Genomic DNA, 21,170 nt, shown 5'->3' on the forward strand with positions numbered 1-21,170 from the left:
AGCTCCATCAGCTGACACCTTGATTTCAGTTTCATGAGACCCTGAACAAAGAACCCCATTGTGCTCACTGGGACTTCTGACCGACACAATGCTGGGATAAGAAATTGGCATTGTTTTAAGCTGTTATGTTTGTGGTAGTTTGCTAACACAGCAAAACAGAAAACCGGTGGCCTATGCTTCCTGCTAACCCCCTCCAGTCAAGCTGCCTCTTAGCCTCTGTACACAAGTAGGGGACAGCCCAGGCTCTAAGTTCTAGAGTTTTCTTCTGTGTCCTCTCAGGCTTTTCTGCCTCTCTCACTGTTGACAGCTTTCTCCTGGGCAGTCTCATTTTCTGGCTCTTTCTGACCTCTTTTGTGGGTTCCTCTTCCTCCATCTAGGTCTCATAATCTATTATGTTCTAGCTTCCATTTTTTTTTTCTAGGACATCCCGCCATTTCCACAGTTTAAATCAGCACCTCTTTAAACATTTCATGGCACCCATCTTTATCCCCAGCTCAGGGTCTCTTCTGAGCTAGACCCTAATATTCAGCTCTACTTGGATGTCTTGGCTGATCACTCTATAAGAATTGCTGGTTTTACTTTCCACATATCTCGAAAATATCTCCCCCATTATCCCAGCCATGGCTCAAATTCAGGCTGCCATTCCTTCTTAATTATAATATTGAAATAACCACAAGTTGAGTAGTTATTTGCCTGTGGTATTTGTTCCGTCTTTATTTGCCTTTGACATAGCCTCTTCCCGCAAGTGGGCCCAGCAGCATAATTTGTGAGGTCTGGGGCAAAATGAAAATACGGGGACCCTTATTTAAAACAAATTAAAATTTTCATACATTCTTCTTTGCCTTGGTAGTAGGTTAAAAAAATAAACAGAAGAAAAATAGTTTCATATGTTTATTAAACCAAGCATGAGGCCCTTCTGTGCACAGGGCCCTGTGTGACGGCATGGGAGGCGTGCTCATGAGGCTGGGCGTGCCCGCCAGAGACCTTTCTAAAATGCAGATTCACGACTCTCCTCCTCAAGCCACCCTAGTGGCCAGTGGGGTCATTTCAGATCAGAGATTCCTGGCATAGATCTAACTAAGATGGTAGATATTATTTTAAATAATGCCTTTTTGAGGAACTAGCTGCTAGGCTCTCTATCCTGGGAGAAGAAGGTGAAGGTTCCGCAATATCAATTTTCCCAACTCAGCCAAGATTTTCCAGCATCTCCAGGACAAGTGTTCATTGCAGGCTCACCTTGATGTAGTCATAGGGGCAGGGCACCTCAGGATGGTCCTCAATGTCAAATATGTCCTCAAACTGCAGGTTGACCATGAAACCCTCCTCCAGCTCGATGGTATAGAGGCATTCAGAGCTCTTGGGGTAAGGGTTTGGGAAGTCAGGGCTGGTGATCACCCCAGTCCTTTGAGTGAAGAGGTTGTCACTGCACTCCACTGTTGGAAACATAATAGAGAAAATGGCGCATCGCAACCACAGTCATAGCAAGCCTGGCTTATCTGTTAGTATATGATTTTCCCAATGGTCCCAAGCAGTAGACAGGGAAGGTATCGGCATCTCCATTTTACAGATGGGAAAAATGAAGCTCAAGGTCGCATGTCTAGTAATTTACTGAGCTGAGATTCAAGCACAGATTTTCTAATTGTCTGTCCAGGGCTGTTTACCCTGTGTGAAGATCCTTCTCATCAGATCCTCTGGTATGGGGGTCAGGGAGAGGGATCTGAGAGGGAAGGGTTTTGAGATGGAGTGGTCAGGGGGATGCCTGGACCTCTGTGATCATGTCCTCCCTGTACCCAGAACTTCAGGAGATCCCTCATCTCCTACAGGCCCTTGACACACACCCTCACTGTCTAACCCCTGTCTTTGTTTTGTTTTTCTTTATAGTGCTATTCACTCTGTTCAACTAAATGTAGCCTTACGCTTCCTTCTTACTTATTTTAATTTATTTTATTTTATTTTATTGAGAGAGAACTTTACTATGTCACCTAGGTTGGAGTGCAGTGGTGCCATCTCAGCCCACTGCAACCTTCGCCTCCGCCTCCACCTCCACCTTCTCCCAGTGATCCTCCCACCTCAGCCTCCTGAATAGCTGGGACGACAGGCACGTGCTACAACACCTGGCAGATTTTTGAAGTTTTTGTAGAGATGGGGTCTTGCTATGTTGCCTAGGCTGATCTCAAATTCCTAGACTCAAGCCATCTGCCTGCCTTGGCCTCCCAAAGTGCTGAGATTACAGGTGTGAGCCACCTCGCCCGGCCTCCTTACATATTTTAAATTCAGCCTGAATGGTTCTGCATACATGGTGAACTGCAACCTAACTGGATTTTTAAGTAGACTGTAATCTACTCTCTTACTGTAAACTAAAAATAAAATCCTAAGCCCTCCACTGACCTAATGGGCCCCCTGTGGCAAAGGATCTCCAGAAAAACCTTAAAACGGAATTCCTGGCCATGATGGAGTGGTAGGTTAGACACTCCTTCTGTATCCGCTTTTCTCTGCAGTTTGGACACAACAACTGACCAACATTAATGTTAAATAGAGATCACGAGAGTAAGAAAACAGACTCCTCGTGGAAATAAAATACCAAATTATAAATGATGAAGGAACTAAGGCCATGCCAGGCAAGGGTTAAGTCACGCATCCCTACACTGAAAGCATAAACTATGTTCTAACGATGCTACAAAGTTTTTCTTTTTCTCCAGCAGCTGAACAAGTACTGGCCTTGTGGTAAGTGATATGAAAACAATTTTCAGCTCTACCAGATGCTGACTGTCTGATCCCCACCCTGTTCCACCAGCCATAACTATAGCTTTGAATGGACAAGACATCGATTTCAGTCACTTTCTTTTGATAAGAGACTTCTGACCATGGCCTGGTTCTCGCCAGTTTACAGAGGCTGCACACCTGAATGTCTCCCATCCTGAAAAGACGTTTAGACCCTAACTGTAACACATTTAATGTGAAGTCTCCATCCCAAAGTGATCATGGGTCATATGTTGCATACATATTTGTTCAATATGCATGTGTCAGGACCACTCTTATGAATATTCACAGCTCCTCCTATAACCTGTTGAATATGTATGTTTAGCCAACCTGTTCAGCACAAAGCTCCTATCTCAACCCCTCCTCCTTTTAAGTGCCTGTCTCTGGTCTTGGCTGGAGGCGGTGCTTCCCAGACTATGAGGACAGCCACCTGCTGTAACCCTTCATAAGGAATAAAATCTCCTCTCTTTTTCTAAACTTACAGATTTGTAATCTTGATTTTTAAGTTAACAGTACCAATCACAGAGTTTTGGCCAGTCACGGGTGGCCATCTGTTCAAACTACATTCAAACAAGGCAAATACCAAGCTGTAAGTAATTTGGCTGTTTCTGTACCTGACTTCCATTTGCTGTCCATCACTTTCCTTCTACTTCCCATAAATATTATCCAGCATGAGCAACCCTGGAGTTGCTCTGAACATATTCTGGTGGTGGTAGGGTGGGTGCAGGGGAGGATTCTCAAATTGTTCTTTGCTCAGTTAAACTCTGTTAAATTGAATTTGTCTGAAGTTTTTCTTTTAACAGCTCCCTATATTGATTTTCTTGCTCCCAGTAGACTGTAAGTTCTGTGAGTGCAGGAATTCTGCTTCGTTCCCCACTGCATTTACTGCACGCGAGAATCCACTGTCCTGGGAACCTAGACGTGACTTTAGCCCTGCTAAGGAACATTTATGTGTCACTAAGTCTTTACTCTTGGGCCAGTTCATCCTAGATCTGGGATGTCAATGTTTCTACGCCCTTGTTCATTCTGCTTATTTGCAAATGAGAAAACTGTGGTTCTGAAAAAGGGGTCTTGACTATCTGAAAGTTTCACAGCTATGAGCTGCAGGACAAGGTGAAGATGGAAGTCTCCTGAGTTCCTGACTGTTTTCATTTTTTACCCCAAGCATTCTCATGGGGGCGATCTTGCCCTCAAGAAAGCTAAAATTCCTTCTTGGTGGGGAAGGTCTTACTTTTTAAATGCACAATACACAGATGGACATACAGTACATAAACAGATATATAGTCTATCTGTGATATTAAAATTTCATGGTGGGGGCCTTAGGAAAATTATATTTAAAAAAGCTTCTGGTGAAGGGTGAAAATGAAGAAAATGAGTGAGAAACCTTGCTCTGCCCTAAGCATTCTTGGCCCTGACTGTACTGAACACATAGTAGATACTCAAGAAGAACTTAACCGAATAAAAAAATAGAAAATATACACTCTTTAAGAAAAATCCTGCACGTGCCTGTTCTTTTGGTTTTGGATTGCTTTATACTGATGTGTTATATAGGGTTTTATTCAGAAGCAAATAGCAGGTTTTGAAGGAGGAAGAAAAAAACTTTTGTCTCCAGACTTGCGCTCCCCCAGTGATCCCTCACTCAGCTTCCAAGTGAGATTTCAAGCACAGATGCTTATCCTGGACCACACTAATCTATTGACTGTTCCCTGAAACATTCCAAGTTCTATCACACCTCTGACTGTTTGCAGAAGCTCTTCTCTCTGCCTGGAAGGCCCTTCTTGTCTTTATTCTTTCATCTCTGTCAAGGGTCACAACTCTGGGAAGTGTTTGCCTGCACAGGTCTGATTGTGCTATGTCCATACTTCCATTACATAAATGTAATGGAAACATTAATGTTAAAATGGAGACCATAAGACACTTCACCATTTGCTTACATGCCCATTACCCCACTAGCCCAAGAGCTCCTCCTAGAAAGTGGCTAAACCCTTCCATTTCTCCATCCCTCCCTAAGCACGAGACTATAGCATAGTAGGTACGTTGATGATAGATGAAAACAAAGATAGATAGAAGGAATGGGAAGTTTTCTGGCTGTTTCTGTTTGCCTCTTTCCTCTCTCACTTCTTTGCTTTGGACTGAGGTCTTTCTATTGTAGAGGAACTTAGGGGCCATGGAAAAGAAGAGAAAAGGAGTTGCTGGGTAAAGCATAATTCGTGGCTCAAAGAGAAAGAACTGGGAAACCCAAGTTTTCCCCTAACTTGACCAGACCAATTGCCTACAATAGGATAGGAGACAGCAACCTGTATAGCAAAAAATGCTGCCCCAGAAAGAAAGATGGCCAAATAGTCTAGAGCTTCTCTCCTTTGGGAACCCAAGATCAGGTTTCCAGGCTGGGTGGGCATTTCTGCATCTTCATCCATGTGGTGTCTGAGGTGCATCATTGACTTCATTTTTACTTGTTCCTATTGCATATCTGTCTTTCTCTGAGCCTCATCTAATGTTATTGAGGATGTGGCCTATAAGGGCAATGCATACAATCATTGGTAGGCTCTACCTCGGCAGGTCCTGTTGTCTGTGTGGAGGATGTAGCCGAAGCGGCAGGAGCAGTAGTAGCCGCCAATGTAGTTGTGGCAGTAGTGGTCACAGGACAGCTCCTCGTCCTCCCTCTCCTTGCACTCGTCCACATCTGTAGGGCAGGTAAAGCCTCTCCATCAATACATGCATGATGATGAAGACTACAGCCAACATTTATAGAGCACTTGATATGGGCCACTCACTATGTTAGGAGATTCATGCGTTCTCTCATTTAATCCTCTCATACAGCCCAGAGGTAGCCATTATCTTCACTTTACAGACTAGGAAACTGGAACTCAGAGAGGTTAGGCAACTTACCCAAGGTCACAAAAAGCCAGGTTCAAACCCAGGTAACTTGACTTCTGGTGGGACCACTATCCTCTAACAGTTATAATAATAACTGTGTGTGGGACAACAACTTCAGGAAGAATTACACATTTGTTACTATGCGTTCTGTTACTAGTCACATTTATGGAGGATGAAATGGCGACATAGAGGCATTAACAAACTTAGAATCACACAGATAATAAGTGGCAGACCCAGGATTTAAATACAGACAAGCTGGGTACAGAGCTTGTGCTCTTAACTTCTACCTCATGCTACCTCTTTCTTTCTTTCTGCCCCTAATGTGGGTCAAGCCCTGTCCTAGGCATTTGAATGTACATTTCCCCAAAAGGGATAAACCAATGGCCAACAAGCACATGAAAAGATGTTCAACATTGCTAGTCATTAAGGGAATGCAGTTTAAACCACAATGAGGTACCACTACATACCCACCAGAGTGATTAAAATTTTTAAAAATTGACAACATCTAATGTTGGTTTAGATGTGGAGCAGCCAGAACTCTCATACATTGGTGGACAGATAAAAAATGTTACATTTGCTTTGGAAAAGGTCTGGCAATGTCTCATAAAGCTAAACATATACCTATCCTATGACCCAGCAATTCTTCTCTTACATATTTACTCAATAGAATTGAAAACATATGTTTGCAAGAAGACTTGCACAAGAAGGCTCATAAAAACTTTGTTAGTGAGATCCAAAAAATGGGGAAATTCCAAGTAGCCATCAATGAGAGAATGAGTAAACATACTTTAGTATATTCATACAATGGAAAATTACTCTGCTGGAAAAAGGAGCAAATTACTGATGCATGCGACACATGAATTAACTTCAAAAACATTATGCTGAGTAAAAGAATCCTCACCCCCAAAATATATTCTGTATGTTTTCATTTAAATGAAGTTTTAGAAGAGGCAAGAACTAATCTACAGCAGAAAAAAAATCAAAACAGTTGTTTCCTCTAAGGGAAGTGGGAGCAGAGATTGACTGGGCAGGGACACAAAGGAACCCTCTGGGCTGGTGGTAAAGTTCAGTGTCTTGTTAGAGGTTTGGGTTACACACAAATACAGATTTTTCAAAATTCAACAAATGTATACATGAGATATGTATATTTCATTTTATGTCAATTTTACACAAAAAGAAAAAATGCTGTGAACAAATATGAAACTCTAGCAAAATAATATGCATGCTGAATTATTTAGGAAGAAGTATACTGATGTCTGCAATTTACGTTAAAACACTTTGTAAAAGATGAATTGCTGGATGGATAGAGGGTAGATAGATGGATAGATACGTGATAGAGCAAATGCAGTAAGACATTAATGGTAAAATCTATGTGGTGCACACACAGATTTCCATCGTAAAGGAGAGGTCACAAGGCAGTTTTCATCTTCGGAGAGAGAGAGAGAGACCTGAGGATGAGTCAGTTCTCCAACTTACCCACAGCCATGTAGTGGGCATCAAAGCCTGTGAAACGCTCCTCATTGGAGAAATCTGACCGGAAAGTGATGGACATGAAGGAGCCAGGGGAGAGGACCACCTCCTGGCCGGGAGTCTGCTCTGTGTCTGTGGTCTCCCTGCCACAGAAGGTTGCCAGCACCTGGTCCTCAGTTTCTACCTTTGAGGTCAAAGAGAAAGGGAACAAGATGAGCAGTCTCCCAGCTAGGCTTCTTTCCTTATCTTTAGAAAGAAAAAGGAAGGGGCCACCCAAGAGTAGGCTAGTCAGCCTGAGAAACCCAAAGAAAGGAGGTTAAGGATTCTTGAGAAAAGATGCATTACAGGTTAATTCAATGTGGACATCTGATCAGTTTCATTCATCTTATTCAGCTCCATTAGAAGTAGCTTGATATTTGTTGTTCCTGTCAATAACCAAGCAGCTTATTTATTAAAAATAACTCAATATGAAAGTTTTAAAAAGTTAGATAACCTCGCAGACAGATTCTCTGCACAACAGGAACTTACCACATTTCCAAAGAATGGAAACTGTATACACAATACAAGTCATTCATTGAGTATCCAGTGTGTGCCTACTGCCGAGCAAAGCATGAGATGGAGGTGATGAGAGATAGTCAGACACAGTGCTGTGCACACAATAGCAGTGTTGAGATTGAGGAACACAGACACAGGCAGGTGTTACACAGTGTGACAAATGCTTTCACACAAGCAGAAGCCCTGCATATGCACTCAAAGCAGGCAAACAATCCACATTAGAATATAAGCTACAGGAGAGAAGGACTTTATTTTCTTTATAGATGTGTCTTCAGTGCATGGAACAGGACCTGGCACATAATAGTTATCCAATAAACATTTGTTTACAAGAACTAAAAGTACAAGCCCCATTCTGTGAACAGTGAGTAGCCAGGGAGTCTGTGGGGATTGTAGGAGGAGATGTACTTGGAAGGATACATGGAAAGAAAATTATGGTTGACCTTGAATGCCATTAATTCTGTGAGTAAGTGGAAGACACTGAAAACTTTTAAGCAGGAAAGTCATGTAATGAAAACTAATGTTTAATAGGCAGTCTTAATACAGAAACTATTTATTGGAATCACCCAAAAATAGTTTGAGTGTCTATCTCTGTGTGTACATGTTTGTGTTAAGACTTAGATGCAAAAAACATGCCTGTTTGCTAAAAGAATTCCCCTCTTTGGAAGAGCCAGAGGCCCTGTGCGAATTCAGAGATCCAAGCAGAGATCCTAAACTGGTGGCTTAAAGCTGATTTTATGTGAGACAGGAGTTTGGGAAGCTTCGTATGATAGCTAGTTGGTATATTTATTTGAGTATAAATTCTTGACGTATCTATTCGATTATCTTATACCTAATCCAATTCTTTTAAGTTGTATTTGTGTTTGCAACCTCTGGACTAAATTTTAGCCAAGATGCATGAAAAAAATCTCTTACCAAGAATGATTCCTGCTGCCTTTCAAAGTCATTAGAGAAAAGTTCTCAAAGGCGGCTATCTCTAGTAGCTTCTAATGAATTCATTGTTTTGTTCGTTAGCTTAGCATGTCAGAAATATCTTGACATTTGACACTTCTGTTTTGAAACTAATGGTTTATTTATTTAAAATAAGTGGGAGTTTCAAAGAAAAACAATTTGCCCTGGCAACAAAACACAAGTACAATTAATCACTAACTTTGGGAATTGAAGTGTAAACAGAAGATGAGATCATGGCTTTGCTATTTATTCCTCTTCTCTGCAGATACCAGCCGAACTCACACCAGTCTTGTTACTATAGAATGTGCCTATCTGCACACAGCTGAAATGTCACTTCCTTGAACCTCCCAGCTGCTGTGTTATTTTATCTGACTCAGTTTTCCAGATAGCCAAAGCTTTACCTAACTATAACTAAAAATTTTCTTTTTGGTGTAACACTTTTTAAAAAAAAAGTACTTTAAAGAAGTACCCACTTTCTCAAGTGAAACATGCTAACCCTTTCTTGGTGATCCAGGGACATTGTTATGAATGTCAACCATTGTGATACTACATTAAAGTGATAATCTTGGGGATATTGAGTTGTGTAATGTCGCTTGATCTGGCGTTAAACATTGCCGGACTATAAAGCCTTGAACTTCTGAAGTCTTCTTTATGTCATGTTTTATTTCCTGTCTTTTTATCAGCCTATTCACTGTACTTTTCTGTCTGCTTATTTTTAATATGTTGTGAATTAGAAACCAGTTAACTGCTTTTGCTAGAACTTAATAAAAAAAAGCTAAATAGATTTAGAATGAGGGCCTGGGAAAGGGATTCTTCTGTGAGTAACTGCATGAACTAGAGTACACCATCTTGGTGACCTCTGCTTTGGAGTAATACGATAAACTGCCAGGAACCTGGCAGTTGGAGGTCCTGGGTCCTGTTCCTGACACTGCCGTATTCTGCATTTTGGGCCATCTCCTTTCTAGCTCTCAGTTATCCACTTGTAAAAACAGGGGTTTGGACTAGCTGAGCTCTAGATTCCTTTCCAATTCCAGACATAGCAGTCATCATAGTCAAACACAGTTCTAACAAATCATCATAGTCATATATTATATAAACCAACCAGAAGATGGTAAGCAGGAGTTTTAACATATGCAGGATTACTGCTTGCGGATGAACTTGAATTTGTTAATAATGAATAGTCATGCCTTGGGCATTAATAGTTCCAGCTACACAGGCTTCTTTCTGGAACTTGGTATTCCCAGTGCCTCTTGGGTTCTGCAGTGACTGGGACATGAACATTTTCAAGTGAACACACTGGTCATTTGGATTAGGGAGATACTACTGAGGGTCTGTGATAAATGACCTCCCTCCTTGTAACGTCTGGGCTGAAGGACCTTTTCATAATGGCAGATAAATCAGATAAATGGTTATCACCTGCAGAGCCACAGTATTCCAGAGAACAGGAAGCACGCCCCAGCTGAGGCCCATGGGAAAATTTGAGCCATACATCCTTTTAGAAGCAGAGAAGAGAAGGCCAGTAGCCTGGGGCCCTGGGAATTCAGCCTGCAGCTCAGAATAGAGTCCTGGAATATCAGAGCTGGGCGGGACCTTTAAGAGCTATTTCTATCTGCCTCCTTCTATAGGAAACAGAGGTCAAGAGAGGGGAAGTGACTTGCTCAAGGCTGGAGAGATAACACGAACATTTTCTGATATCAGTTTTGCTTTGGGAACTATTCTGAGATGAGAGAAAAGAACCCACCAACCCAGAGAGTACATGACTAAAGACACAGACACTTGGCCAAACAATTTTCCTGGCTCAAAGGCCTTTTGAAACCTTATCTTGGGTGCATGGACTGTCTCTTAGAGAGGATGTGGCTCAGTGACAGCTCCAGTCATAACCTAAACAGAGGGGTCACTGGTCCTGGTTAATATTTGCATCCTGTGCTGTGGAATATGGAGTTCTATAAAGATCATTTACCTCTGAGTATAGGCAGATTGAGACCTAGCTTCTGTTTGGACTGTCCCCTCTCAGAGGTCATCGTATCAACATGATGGAGGGATCTTATCAAGTGAAGACAAAACATTCATAATAATGGAGACCCATGTGGCTGCGAATAATAAACTCTTCATTTTTCTATTTCTTCTTGTGGGCGACTATGTCCTTACAGACTATTGTTATTTAGGACACCAACATGTGGCTGTATGTCCTCAATTTGTTTTCTTTCAACTCAATTCACCAAATATGTGTGTACTAAGTTCTGTCTACACTTTAATGTGAAGGGTGCCAAAAATTATTTATTTGTTATACGAGCTCAATAAGCAAGTTCCTTGCCTCTAGGAATGTGACACTTGGTAGAAGAATAAGATAAGTACTCAAAGGTATATGTGTTGGGGTATTATCAGGGTATGGTAAATGCAATCAAAGATGGGCTGCCCTGGGGGTTTAAGGAATGGAAAAGATTGAATCCAGCTGAGGGAAATCAGAAAACAGGAAGAAGAGAATAATCTTTGAGCTGGAGACTGAAACGTGAATAGAATTTAGGCAGGTAGAAATCATGGATGGAGGGTAGGGGGTGGGTAGAGTATGTAGGGAGAGGAAATAGTGAAGGCCTGGGGTATTCAAATCTCAACTGCTCTTCCCCACTACCCATTACCTGGCGTCAGAAAGGGGCTCTGTTAAGGACAGAGAGCTGGGAAGGCACATCTGAAAAGGAGAAGCCAAGAGCCTTTGGTTTCCATGAGTTTTCTACCTCAGCAGAAACAGCACAAACCTGCTAGGCAAAACTATGGCAGGGCAGCTGGGATTGGCCAAATTTCTGTGGAAGGACAGCTACTCTATGGAAGAACAGCTACTCTATGGGAAGACAGCTACTCTATGGAAGAACAGCTACTCTAGGGAAGGACAGCTACTCTATGGAAGGACAGCTACTCTCGCTATGTATGGCTGCTCTCTGCATGTCCATAAATTCATTACATCAGCTAAACAAATGCATTCACAGCTACCAACTGGCTCCTCAAAGCAATGTATAGAGAAAGCAGCCTGGGAGGATTGCTCTCCTTTTATAGATGAGGAAATTGAAGCCCAGATAATTTGAACAAATTGGGCAAGGTGACTGGTGAATCTAGTGAGTGGTGAATGAATCTCATGATAAATGAATCTAGTGAGTGGTGGATCCAGGTCCACAACTGCAGCATCCTGATTCCCTAGCCAGTGCTCCTCAAGACATTAGGCAAATAAACAAAGGCTGTCTTATAACCCAAATGCCTCATGACTTTGTTTGTCAATGTTCCCGAGCTATCTCCTGGAGCCTTTCTGAAATCTGCTCAGGGCCCTTGAGGAGCATTGCAGACTTAATTTAGGCAGACATTTAGGGAGTATGCTGGATTACCCTGTTGCCAGTTTAGTTAATCTGGGAGCTACGTTCCCCAAACTTTCTTTCCCTGTATAGTTCTAGATTAGAGTTGGCCAAAAGAGGAATTTGTGCAAGTTTGAAAGGCAATAGTCATTACTCACTGAAGGCTGTTTTGTAATCACATACATAGAAAGAAATGTGTAGATGTGTCCAATACATCCTCACTTGCTCTCACGTTCCTCTACTCTGCACCCGGCTCTTCTTTATAACTACTGGCTCTGATGACCAACAGTGGCCCATGCCTATCACCAGATACTTTCAGGTGAAACCACAGAGGTGGTAGCTGCTTACAGCCAACAGCTTCTCAGAGACCCTTTTCCATGAGCCTCCCCTTCATAGTTGCACTTTGGCCCCTTAGGTAGAATTGACTTATCAGATTCTCTTGCAGATGCCAATATTTCCACCCATGCCAGGGCTTTAAGAGAACTGCTTGGTGAACTTTTCTCTAATCCTTTAAATCCCCATTTCCAACTTTTACTTGCCCAGCTCCTTCTATAATTACATGAGTTCTAATACTATAAATATTCATTATCTCACATTACTCATAAAGACTTTGCTTTCCTGATTGAAGTCTGACTGAAATAGTTATTGATACCAGAAGTAGAATGCTGCAGTAACAAAAAACTAGAATATGTGGCTTCAGTTTTAGGATTGGCTAGCAAGTAAATTCTAGAAAAACAGTGAAGAGACTGCTATAGGAGTCTAAAACAGACCACTTGAATAATGCAATGGTGAATCAATTGGCAAAACTTGTCTGCGGCAACTTAGAAGGTAGAAAAATGTATGTAATGGGCAAGGTGTGATGCCTCATACCTGTAATCTCAGAAATTTGGGAGGCCAAGGTGAGAGGATCACTTGAGCCCAGGAGTTCAACACCAGCCTGGGCATCATAGCAAGACCCTGTCTCTACAAAAAATACAAAAATTAGCCAGGTGTGGTGGTGTGGCATGTGCCTGTAGTCCCAGCTACCCTGGAGGCTGGGGTGGGAGGATCACTTGAGCTTGGGAGGTTGAAGCTGCAGTGAGCCACGATCGTGCCACTACACCCCAGCCTGGGCAACAGAGGACAGAGCGAGACTCTGTCTATGAAAAAGAAAGAAAGAAAGAGAGGAAGAAAGAAAGAAAAGAAAAGAAAAGAAAATAGAAAAGAAAAGAAAGGAAGGACTGTATGTAGTGAACTTGCATATCTGGCTAAGGAGATCTCTAGACAGAATGTTGAAAGTGTCAGTGTGTACTTCTGGTTGTGTATGGCAATGTACTTCAGGAAGAAGTAAGTCTTCAATATGTGAGCAGAACTTAGAGGAAATATAGAGGGCCCAGAACTAGCTGGGTTGGAAAACAGTTTATCCACTAGTAAAAGATTTTAAGGCCGGGTGTGGTGGCTTACACCTGTAATCCCAGTACTTTGGGAGGCCAAGGTGGGTGGATAACAAGGTCAGGAGTTTGAGACCAGGCTGGCCAACATAGTGAAGCCCCATCTCTACTAAAAATACAAAAATTAGCTGGGCGTGGTGGTGTGTGCCTGTAGTCCCAGCTACTCAGGAGGCTGAGGCAGAAGAATTGCTTGAACCTGGGAGGCGGAGGTTGCAGTGAGCTGAGATCATGCCATTGCATTCCAGCCTGGGCAACAGAGAAAGACACTGTCTCAAAAAAAAAAAAAAAGATTTTAAAACCAAAAATGGCTTCAGGGTAAATGTCAAATCAATGGTGTGACTGTCAGAATCATTTGTTAAGACCTAGAAGATTTAAGGCAGTACCTAGTACTCCCTATCAGCCAGACCACAAGGCACCTAAGAATCTTAAGAGCATTGTTCTGTAGCACCCTGACATGCCCTTCAAAGCAGGAAGACCTATTTTGAAAAGAATTGTGGATATGTTTTTCATCTAGTGGAGTGAACTATATTCTGCTACATTGGAGACCCAAAAAGATTTTAAGGGAGCTATATCCGCTTGGACTAGAAATGACTGTGGCAATTCAAAATGAAAAGAGGCTCCTGAGCCTCAGGTTTCTATGTACAGAAAGCGAACTGAATAGACTACTCAGCTACAAACATGGGCCATTTCTTACAGAAAGGAAAGAATGTCTCAGAAGACAAAGCTAAGAAGCCAGAGGCAGAGTCAAGATTAGAGGCAAGAGCCACTCTCACCACTCCCAGAGAGCAATGGACTGGGGATCCACTCTCACCCCTCCAAGGAAGAAGAACTGGGCTCTAATCAAGGAACATTCTTGGTATCTGGAGTTGGCAACATGTGCCTGGCTAAATTTCAGAATTACTATGGAGCAGTAATTGCTATATGCCTCTCATTTTTTCCATTTTTCAATGGAAATTCTATTGTGGTTATCTTATTCTTCTCTCACCAAGACAAGGAGATATTGAGCATGTGGAGAGCAAATAACTTTTCTTTTGGGTTCAGAGATCTCTAGATCAAGAAGAGATATACTTCAAGAGCTATACCTTTGTGTGTCATCTAATTCTAGACATGATTTAGATCATGAGGTCCTGGAGTTCAAGCCTGAACGGCTAATGGGATAAAACTTTGAGAGAAGGGGCAAAAGCACATTTCACATATGCAAAGGACAAGAATTATTTTGTCCCTAAGATAGATAATAATACATTGTTTGCAAAAATTATTCACAATACTTTCTTCCATTTCTGCACACAGATAATTCTGCAATGTAACTTCACTGCTCATTGATTGGCCTAACTTGGTCTGACAACAAGTATATGATACGTTAAAAGCAGTATACTATTTCCAAATTTAGGCCTCAAGGGGCCTTGCAGCTATTAACAAAGATTCTTTGCTTAGCCAAATTTTAGTCAGGCTTCTGAAACGTCTCCTCAACTCATCTGTGCACTTCCTTGTAAAACTCAGTTTTAGCAAAATCTTTGCTGAATCAGTGCAGCAAGAATGCCCCATCCCTGAAATCTTTTCTCCCTAGAGTTCCAATTGGGATCTTCATCCTCCACCATCCCCACAGGTGCTGTCTGATCATCTTGGCCTGTCATCAGCAAGAATCCTGTTAGGTCATTTTAGCTAGAACCCCTCTTACCCCTGATGTTTCCCATTAGTAATTTAACATCCACTGACCACCACCATGCTCCCTGGCTATAAATCCCCACTTGCCCATGCTATACTCAAAATTGAGCCCAATCTCTCTCCCTCACTGCAAAATCCCATGCCGTGGTCCCTATACTTTTCATCCCTGTCCTGAATAAAGTCTGCCTTACCACACTTTAACAAGTGTCATTGAATAATTTTTTCTTTAACACTTTCACATGTGGAATACTGCCCTGAGGCAACTGTGTGAAGAAGCCCTGTGAGGTCATAGGGCTCAGCGGCCACATAGGGCAGAGATGAGCCATCTGATTAAAATGTCTAGACCAATTCACTGGCATTCACTATCAGCTACCAGATGAGAAACTAAGGCCAAAGATGACCTTCAGACATGCCTCTGAACAACTGTAGCTGCCTGAAGGACCTCAGGCTAATCCAGCAAAAGGACCATCTCATTGGGCCCAGCTCAAACTCCTGACTACAGAATCATAAGCAAACAAAATGGATGTTGTTGTAGCTGCTAAGTGTTGGAGTGGTTTATCACACAGCAATAGATAACTTTTATAGCAAGTAAGAAAGTGATTTGGGACAAAGAATAGGCTCACGTTTGTAAATTGAAATTTGGAGAACCACAATCTCATGGGTTTCTGGGGCCTCAAAAGTCACCTAGTCTAACTTATTATCTTTTTACCACACCCTTAGCAAATATCATACCACCTTTTCACTATCAGCTGCAGGGATGAGAAACTCAGTATCTTCCAAGATAGATCAGGCTGTTTTGGATTATCCTTGACTTTGAAAGTTATCTGTTGGTTCCATATCTGGGAATATAACCTAGGGAAAAATATTCCAAATGTGGAAAAAAACTTTTATAAACAAAGATATTTATAGCAGTCATATGATATTAGAATATTAGAAATAACTGTAAATATCCTTTTCTAGATAAATAAGTTAGCATTAACTTCTAAATACAAGGCAGCCATTAATTATCACATTAATCGAGGGTTTATAGCAATATGGAAATATTCTTAGGAGGCAATATTAAGTGAAAAAGCAGAAAAAATAGTATATATGGTATAATTATACCTATGTTGAAAGTACGCATTGAAAATAAAAAGTAAAAGGAATTAGAGTAACTGTTAGCAATGGTTAGTGGAACTATAGGTAATTTTTCTTTTTCTTCTCTTTTTACATTTAAAAAGAAACTTGAGCTCAAAGCTGCTTCCCTCTAGCTTCCACCCCATGGTATAAAACCGGTTAATTAAGGGGAGCACACAGGAGGGGCAACTAAACTAGCCTGGAAGTGCAGGGTCATTCATCTGCTATCACCCTCCTCCCCCCGTGTCTTCCCTTCATCACAGAACATGGCGTGGGAACTCCTCAGCACTCTGTCACCTCCTCTCATTTCTCTAGCCCTTGGGTCGCAACAGAGTTGAAAAAGAGATCTTTGCTTCATAAACAATAAGGTGAAAAGTAAAATTCTGAGAAAATATCAAGAAACTCAGAATACCTAAAACTCACATATGGCAGCGTATGGCAGGGAGGGTCTCATGTCAGGGGACAGTTTTTGTGACTGTGAAGTCCAAGGAGTGAGTAGGTGGGTGTAAGTGGATGGCTAAGGGGAGAGAGAAGAGTTTCTTAGTCCAGAGTTCATGAAGACCTAAAGGACAGGAAAGGGAGAGAGACAGAAAAAGAGAAGAAAGACAGATCTTAGATGTTCAAGAAAGGTTGCAATAAGAACATCTGTGCCCTTTGTTGACTTCTCAAGAGTGAGTCAAATTGTGAATTGTTTTCAATTTGTTAGGTTTTCTGTTTCTTTAGGATGCAACGCCTTACTTATTGGGGCATCTCATTTTTATATGATCTTCTCCAATGATTAGATGTTGGAAAAATTACTTAAACTCTCTGTACTGTAGGGTGAATTGTGTCCCCCTAGAATACATGTTCAAGTCCTAACCCCTGTTTCTCTGCATGTGACCTTATATGGAAACAGGTCTTTGCAGATGTAATCAAGTTAAGATGACACTACAAAGGGTTAGAGTGGACCCTAACCCAATGACTGATATCCTCATAAGAAGAGGGAAGTTTGGACACAGAGACACACACAGAGGGATGACAGCCATGTGAAGACAGAGGCAGAGATTAGAGTTATGCTGCCACTAGCCAAGGAGTGCCAAAGACGGCCGGCCTACAACTGCCTATTCTAGAAAGCTAGAATAGGCAAGGAAGGATCCTCCTCTGGAGCCCTCAGAAGGAGCATGGTCCTGCAGACACCTTGATTTCAGACTTTTCACCTCCAGAACTGCATGAGAACAAATTTCTGTTGTTAAGAAATTTAACAACTTAAACAGCCACCTAGTTTGTGGTCATTTATTACAGAAGTCCTAGGAAACTAATATTCTCTGTATATAGTTTTTCTCATATGTAAAATAGTGAAAATAATCCTATTTATGTCACAGAACTGTTGTAAATAGGATGGGAGGTGATATACATAAAACACTCAGAAAAGTGCCCGGGATATGTTGAGCACTCAGTACATCAATGAGAAAAACAGGACTGCTGAGATCCATCCACCAACTGAGATGACACGTTCTGGCTCCCAGCTAGTGGGGCAAGGGTCACTTCATGCATTTGGAGAACATTAAGAAGCTGAGATTGTCCCTGGATACTATTTCTCCATTTCACTCCTTTCCTAATCTCGCTGAAGCCATCAGCAGTGGTTTCCCCTTTTGTGAGGACTCACAACCCAGGCTGATAGAGCTGGAAGGGCACCTAGAGAGACCTCCCAGCCCAGCCTCCTCCTCTGGCAGGTGGCATATTAGCTGTTTGGCTCTTTGCACTTTACAAAGCCTTCTAACAGTCCTGGGGCTGAGAGACATCAAAAGGGTACTCTTAAGTTATGAAAGACGATCAGAGCAAAGTGAGGGATCTCTAAAGGCTTCTGTCCACAAGAAGATGGCATTAAGTCTAGGAATTTCTCTCTTTACTTTGCTGTGCTTCAAAAGATTTTTCTAGATGCGTGAACGGTAGGCCAATGATTCACCGACAGCCCCGGGCTGACTCCTGCTCATTGTGCGGGCTCAGTACTCCTGAGCTCACCTTCACGGAAAGTCCATCACTCCCAGCTGCTGGGCCAGTGGTTAATGGCCCAGTCCTGCTACTTCACCAGGTAGCTTTAATTTCAGTCAGTGATCTGAGTAGAAGCAAGTTAAAGGCACCTGATACCAGATAGAAACTTGGGTCTAGAAACGAAGGAGGCATCTGGTATGTGTTTGCATGTGTGTGCTGCACTTCAGAAGCTCTTGAAAGCCACGTAAAGTAAAAATAACACAGCTGGCAGATCTAAGCTCAAGTTGACTTCAAATGAGAGGTTCTGGAGGTTGATGCTCCAGTCCTGGCTCAAGTCTTTCGGCCATAAAAAAAGAGTAATAATAATCAGCCAGGCACCGTGGCTCATGCCTGTAATCCCCGCATTTTGGGAGGCCGAGGTGGGTAAATCATGAAGTCAGGAGTTCAAGACCAGCCTGGCCAACATTGTGAAACCTTGTCTCCACTAAAAACACAAAAATTAGCCGGGCGTCCTGGCGGGCACCTGTAATCCCAGCTACTCAGGAGGCTGAGGCTCAAGAATCGCTTGAACCCGGGAGGCAGAGGTTCCAGTGAGCAGAGATTGTGCCATTGCACTCCAGCCTGGGTAACAGAGTGAGACTCCATCAAAAAAAAAAAAGTAATAAAAATAATGATGATGATAATAATTCCTTGTTCTATGTGGAACTTTCCAGTTGACAGGGCACGTTTACCTTCTCTATTTTATTTGCTCCTAATGGCAGTCATGTAGTGAATGCACTTCAGGGAGACAGTTCTGAGTCCATGGAGGTGACATGACTCCCCCAAGTCCACATAGCCTACAAGTAGCAGACCTGAGACAACATCAGGATGTTCTGACATCCAGGTTTGGCTCAATAATTGGAATCACACAGCTGATAAACCACCTGCCAGAGCAAAGGTCAGAGCTGAAAAGAACATGAAAAGACCTCAAGTCTATACCTGGTGGAGGAACAGACATGTTCAAAGTCAGTCAATGGCAGAGCCAGTACTGGGGCCTAGGTGCACTGCTCTTTCCAGGATGGTGTTCTTATTTGTTAATTAGGGTGAAAACCTCCTAACAGAGCTGAGTGAGCCCCTAAGCAGGTATTGTGTACATGCAAATGCTTGGCGCCATAAAGAATGTGGGGGCCTGAGAAACAGCTGGTGGGGGCCAGAGAAACAGCTGGCAGGTCCTAAGAGTCCAAGAATCCCACTGCTGCCAGGAAGGATTGCCCATTCTCGGGAGGGCTCTGGACAGAAAAGGGCAGCATGAGCAGAGGGAGAAGAAAGAGCTGGCAGGGGAGGTGTCCTGCCAAGAGCCTGGGAAGCGGGCATCCCGCAGGTGGGAAACCAGCAGTGCCCACCGTCTCAGAGGGAGCTGGGCTGGGGGGGTGGGGTGGGAGGGAAGAGTCTGGAATTGTGTCTGGGAGGGAGAGCCAGGGAGGATTGGCACTGTTTGGCCTAAGAATGGCTCAGACTCCCCCACCTCACCCCTTCTGGGACTCCAGAGCTGAGCTCATTCATATGCAAATCCCTTCAGCAACTTGGAGGCTGGGCCCCAAACAGTTCAGGACAGGAAAATAGCCTGAGGATGGGAAACACAAAGGGTTGCTGTGTTCTTCTGCGGCAGAAGCTGCCTGGCTCCAGGTGTGTCATAGCCAGGACGTGGGTGAAGGCAGTGATGAGGCTGGTGCTGAGTGGACAGAAGGGGCTGCCTTGGGCCAGTGTCTTCCAGCAGAGTTTCAAGGATTGTGAGCCGCTGTGTCCCTGTGACACTGCCCAGGACCTTGCCCCGACTCAGGCTAAACTTACATCCTCAAATCTTTGCACAGAAATCCTACAAGAGTGCTGGAATAAGGACCAACTGTCATAGCTCTGCCACTCATACCTCAGGGGTCACTTAAACCTCCCCAGGCGGTAGGTGTGCTGGAGCCAGCAGCTCACACCAGTTTATAAGAGCCAACTGTCAGCTTTTCAGAGATTTTGCTACCCTGTTGTTAAATCCAGCCATCATCAAGTTTCATAAACTTAAAATTAAGTACATTCTATTAGAAACCAGTTCTATGAAAACCAGTTCTGTGAAAACTCATTACTTCCTAATTATGTGATTGTTCTATGCTCTATGCTCTGCGGGCTGTCTGTGTCTGTGCTATCTGAATGTCGAATGATGAGCCACTGCGCATCTCTTTGCCCCCATTCCCTGCCCCCACCCCCCAATCTGGTTGTTAGCACTCATGCCCCTGTCTCCAGGCCACAGTTTTCACAAACGTAAAAAGTGGACATTAATACTCTGAGCATCAGGTCAAATGAGATTCGGGGCATGAAAGCAGCTTGTAAAGTCTGCCATTGGCTGGCAGCATTTAACAGGAACCCTGTTTTCCAGTCTCCCATCCCGCCCCCCATCTGTACCTCTCAGTCTTCATTCATGTTCCTGCCCTCCAGCCACACTGCCATCCTTGCTATTCTTCAAACACACCAGGCACTTTCCACCTGAGGGCACTGAATGTTCCCTCTGGTTAGAGTGCCCCCCAGGGTAGCCCCCCCATCAAGAAAGCCACATGGCTAACCTTCTTACCTGCTTCAAGTGTTTGCTCAAATGTCACTCTCTCAATGAGCACCATATTTAAATCAGAGCCCCCATCTCAACTCATGCAGAGCCCTGCTCTATTTTATTTCTTCGTCCATAAACTTATTACTTAGTACATAATTTAGTTATGTATTATGTTTAGTGTTTATTGTCTGTTTATCCCAGTGCAATGTAAGCCTCACTTTAGAGATTTCTATCTGTTCTAATTACTGCTGTACCCTAAGCTCTAATAAATTGTAGGCACTAGATGAATATTTGTTGAATAAATGAATACCTCTTCGTCCCTTAACTTTTCCCTTTATAAGCACATCAAAGTAAATTCAGGCACTGCTCTTCACCAAGGTGTTTTCAAGAGCAACCTGTAATATACTCAAGCACAGAGATATGCACCTCATGTGCACCCACACCTGGGACCTTCCCAGCTCACACTCACCC

General features: G+C 42.8%; 1 protein-coding gene across 13 annotated transcripts in view; it reads right to left on the minus strand.

Moving 5' to 3' along the window:
- MASP1 (MBL associated serine protease 1) overlaps positions 1-21,170 on the minus strand; it is a 74,430-nt gene that overhangs the window by 37,909 nt on the left and 15,351 nt on the right. For all 13 annotated transcript variants that reach the window (XM_516941.7, XM_063807415.1, XM_054681314.2 and 10 more), the window contains 3 exons: positions 7,114-7,291; positions 5,312-5,443; positions 1,237-1,433 (listed from right to left, as the gene is read on the minus strand). In XM_516941.7, coding sequence (XP_516941.3) covers positions 1,237-1,433; positions 5,312-5,443; positions 7,114-7,291 — 507 coding nt within the window. The remainder of the gene's footprint in view (positions 1-1,236; positions 1,434-5,311; positions 5,444-7,113; positions 7,292-21,170) is intronic.

The sequence above is a fragment of the Pan troglodytes genome, chromosome 2 (genome assembly GCF_028858775.2).
Source record: "Pan troglodytes isolate AG18354 chromosome 2, NHGRI_mPanTro3-v2.0_pri, whole genome shotgun sequence".
In the NCBI taxonomy this organism is placed as follows: Eukaryota; Metazoa; Chordata; class Mammalia; order Primates; family Hominidae; genus Pan; species Pan troglodytes.